The sequence below is a fragment of the Palaemon carinicauda genome, chromosome 6 (genome assembly GCF_036898095.1).
Source record: "Palaemon carinicauda isolate YSFRI2023 chromosome 6, ASM3689809v2, whole genome shotgun sequence".
Taxonomy (NCBI): Eukaryota; Metazoa; Arthropoda; class Malacostraca; order Decapoda; family Palaemonidae; genus Palaemon; species Palaemon carinicauda.
This window is the reverse complement of record NC_090730.1, coordinates 47,798,384-47,803,383: the sequence shown is the minus strand read 5'-3', so window position 1 is coordinate 47,803,383 and position 5,000 is coordinate 47,798,384. Positions and strand designations below refer to the sequence as shown.

Genomic DNA, 5,000 nt, shown 5'->3' with positions numbered 1-5,000 from the left:
TGTCTGGATCACCATTCAACGTGTCATTTCACAATTTGCTTTTCTTAATTAGGTCGAGTGGCAAAGAAGGGCCAACTTAACCTTCCCCGGGGGCGCCTTTATCGTCGGAGGGCGTTCTGTCTTACTGGACTACGTCGGAAGAGAGGATTCGGGAACCTATATCTGCACGGCCACGACACCTTCAGGGAGTTCCCATTCGGGGATCGTATCAATCCGGGTACAGTGTAAGTGTGAAATTTCATATATGTTGAATAAAAACACAATAACCAACACACTTGAATGTTAATACAGCACAGCCAGGCCAAAACATTCATATGCATTCGTTTTCAGTACTATTCCGTATTATTATTATTATTATTATTATTATTATTATTATTATTATTATCACTTGCTAAGCTACAACCCTAGTAGGAATAGCAGGATGCTACAAGCCCAGTGATGAAAGGAAACAAGGAAAAATAAAATAATTAAGAACAGTAACAACATTAAAATATGTATTTCCAATATGAACTATGAAAACTTTAACAAAACAACAAAGGAAGATAAATTATATAGAATAGTGTGCCCGAGTGTACCCTCAAGCAAGAAAACTCTAACCCAAGTAGCCACTGAACAATTACAGTGCAGTAGTTAACCCCTTGGGTGAAGAAGAATTGTTAGGTAATCTCAGTGTTGTCAGGTGTATGAGGACAGAGAAGAACCTGAAAAGAATAGGGCAGACTATTCTGTGTATGTGTAGGCAAAGGGAAAATGAACCGTAACCAGAGAGAAGGATCCAATGTAGTATTGCCTGGCCAGTCCTTAATTGGAGGTGGAGGGTGGGAGGGGGAGGAGTAAGTGAGGGAGGAAACCACAACACTACATTTATCCTTTAACAGCTGAATGATGAATGCTGCTCCTGTGCAGTAAAGCCTCCATAGTATTAATCGCTTTATACATCTACAGAGACTTATGAGTAACTCATCTAACCCACTTATGCTCACTGGATCATTATATGTGTGTATGAATGTGTTTTTATATACATATGAATATAAAGACAATTTGGTTTCTAGAAAACTTCGGATTCGTAAGGAAGGGAAATGAAAGCAGAAATTACTGAAATATATATTTACTTACACATATTCACAGACACACGCACACACACACACACACATATATATATATATATATATATATATATATATATATATATATATATATATATATATATATGTGTGTGTGTGTGTGTGTGTATATACATATATATATATATATATATATATATATATATATATTTATATATATATATATATATATATATATATGTATATTATATATATACATATACATATACTGTATACACACACACACACACACACATATATATATATATATATATATATATATATATATATATATATATATGTGTGTGTGTGTGTGTGTGTGTGTGTGTGCGTGCGTGTCTAGCCAAGATGACAAACTCATCGTGGTGTGTGAAATAACACAAATGTCCTAGTTAAAAAGTTGTATTGGTAATGATAAGTGCCGCAGGTAAATGAGCTGTAAGTATAAGTATATATAGGGCCAAGGTTGGATAGTGATGAGAGAGAAGGAGAATATGTATAAGAGTTTGAATATGACTTATGAAAGATTGGACTAAATTATTTAGATGTAATTTTAGGTGACGTAGACGGATATGGTTTGTTCCTAGGATAGATGAAATTGCAGTCTAATGAATATGGATTTCGAAATTCATGTATTTCAAAGAAAATATATTTGTGAGAGAGAAAGTTAGGAAATTTGATCTGTTTGGTTGAGACAAAATATGACAAATACCAAGGTTGTGGTTGGAGACGAATGGGTTAATCTGTTGCTCTAAACTGGCAAATAGGATACGCTAGTTTAATAATTTATATAAGGAGAAAGGAGATTATAGAAAGAGAAAATAACTGGTAATAGGATAAGATTGAAAACAGAACCTGATGAAGTACACAGGGAACGTGTGAAGTTCTAGGATAGGGTCATAGATTCTGCGTTTAACAGTGTGGTTAGTGGGAATAAAAGCAGTGAGAGGAGGAATGAGAAAACTAGAAACCTGTTAACTGAAAAATTATATTAGAAAGTAATACCAGAGAAAAAGAAACCGCTTAATTGAAAAATAATATTTTGAAAGTAATTACAGAGAAAAAAAAATAATGTTGAATGCATGTATGCAGATGAATAGGTAGAATCATTTGTAATTGAGACTTCAATGAAACCATGCATACAAAGAAAAATATTAATATGCAAATGAACCTCAAAATAAAATATGGAAAAAGATGCATTCTATCATAAGAGAATGTACTTTAGGATAATGAACAGAGTATTATAAAGATTTTTTTAACGTTAAAAAAAATAAAAGAATTAAACGTAGCTGATTCACAGGCGAAACGGGTTAAGATGATTGTTTATTAAAGAGGTACAAAGGACTTATAAATTGAACAGAAAATCTAATACTATTGTAATGAGAGTTTGATTCAGAAGCTGACCAGGATGAGTACAGTAAGTCATGAACAGGAAAAGGATTTAAAGAAAAGGGACAGGAATTAGGTAACCGAAGAGACTGTCAGAATAATAGGAGCATAACTTTATCTAGCATACTTGGGAAATTGTAAGATAAAGGTTTAAGTTGGATACTTGATTGGATGACCGGCCTGATGGAAGAAGATAAGTAGTTACTTTAGATGGACAAGTGGATGTGTGAATTTAGTGTTTGTTATGAATCAGTTATTTGAGAAGTTTAAAAGCGTAGAAGCGTAAATGAATCTAGAAAATTGACTTATAATAGAGGGTGTTTAGCATGTGTAGTATAGAGGTTAGATTTCTGAATGTTATAAGAATACCTTTGATAGCAGTGATGTATAAACTAGATAGATGTATCAAGAATTCATAAATTCATTTGCATATATTTCATGGACTGTATAAATTACATATTGGTATGTAAGGTACATGCTCCCAAAGGGCAAATTTGAGAAATCTTATGGTGCATGTACACTTATTATCAATCTCTTTATTATGACATTTCTCTCTCTCTCTCTCTCTCTCTCTCTCTCTCTCTCTCTCTCTCTCTCTCTCTCTCTCTCTCTCTCTCTCTCTCTCGATTGATTGATTGATTGACTGACTGATCGATTGATTCCATAAAATAACCTCTACATATTCCGTATATCATTATTACTGTTCAGCACTATATCACATTATCTTACAAAAATCCATTTTCCTCAAAGAGGCGAAGTCTTCATTGTTTAATGGCTTATGGAAGAAAATTACGTAACAAAAAAAAATCATCAAAAATAAACAACATGATTCCCCTATTAAGTATTTGTAATAGAAAAAAAAAAGAAAAAAAATTGGTTTTTAACTCGAACGTGCCAAGCCTAGAGGAGATGCTAAGTAATGACCCTATTACGTGTGGTGAAATGACCGATGCTGGCGAGTTCTCTGCTCTCACGCGAAGCAATATTTTTCCTATTATTGAAAAAAAAAAATCTTTACTACATTGCTCAGCATTAAAGTAATTGCATAACATATACATCCCGTTATTAAAGAGAGAAGTATACTAAAATATCGTGTTTACCGCATAATTAACCCAACTACATGGGCACATTATCATACGAAAATATAAAATAAAAATAACTATCTTTATAAGCCGATAAATTTCACGCCAATTACAAATACAAGTCTACAGGTTTTATTTCTCGTCGTATATAGTGTGTTCTATGAAACCAAAAATCAAATCCATGTATGCTTTATCTGAGCAAACAAGCATAACATGGAAGAAATGACAATAAATGAAAAAGACATTATCCTAAACAAAAAGAACAACATTATACAAGCAAACAGCGGCATAGTTACGATGTCATTATTTTTCCTTCAACATTCTTCCTTTTATAAAAGGAAACCATTCTAGAGAAAATCTGAGTAACGACTTGCCGTTATTATAACGATTTTTCTTGCTAGGCCTACGGACATACAGGGAGAAAATTAATGGTGAGAGCCTTGTGAATAAATCTCATAGGCACGCCGAAAAATTACTTATTTCTTTTCCCTGAGAGTTACTTTCATTTAGCTTTGTTTCTCGCTGGGCTTTGTATTGTATAAGGTATGAGCAGGCGTGTTCTGAGCTCAAAATAATATTATTAATAAATATCATAAGCTAAGTATTATTCGCTGATTACTTATAAAATGATAGGGATCGTTCTAAAATTGCCATCCCTTGTACAAGTGTTACTTTCGTGAGAATATCTGTGAGCGAATAAGATATATAGAATTTTCATTTATCGGTTTTCCAAATTTAAAGAAAGCTCCGTTTATATTCCCTTGACCCATCCTATGAATCCTCATTCCACATTTTATGGTTGGTATTTTTTCGTAATCATTTTGTTATATGAATATTTGTGCTCAGGGAACGTTATTTAAATACCTATTATTCATATCCCGTTAGAGAATTCTAGGTATATATCATTTTACGTTCACTTCTGTTTTGGTATTTGCAAATTATTAGAATAAGGAGATTTGATTCAGATATTCATATATTTAATGTATCATTATCATTAGTATTATCATTATTGTAATACCAACCGAATAATTCAAATCATCACACATGTACAAACATACAGACCAGATCTCTCTCTCTCTCTCTCTCTCTCTCTCTCTCTCTCTCTCTCTGACACACATACACACACACACACACACACACACATATATATATATATATATATATATATATATATATATATATATATATATATATATATATATATATATATATATACTTATATGTATATATATATATATATATATATATATATATATATATATATATATATGTATATGTATATAATTTGCACTTTCATATATATATATATATATATATATATATATATATATATATATATATATATATATACATACGTATATATATATATATATAAATATATATATATATATGTGTGTGTGTGTGTATATATATATGTATATATAAT

General features: G+C 31.4%; 1 protein-coding gene across 1 annotated transcript in view; it reads left to right on the top strand.

Moving 5' to 3' along the window:
* The window catches only part of LOC137642079 (uncharacterized), a 42,474-nt gene that overhangs the window by 21,477 nt on the left and 15,997 nt on the right, over positions 1 to 5,000 (top strand). Inside the window, exon 2 of the mRNA XM_068374633.1 lies at positions 53 to 224. Within this exon, the coding sequence (XP_068230734.1) occupies positions 53 to 224 (172 nt within the window). The remainder of the gene's footprint in view (positions 1 to 52; positions 225 to 5,000) is intronic.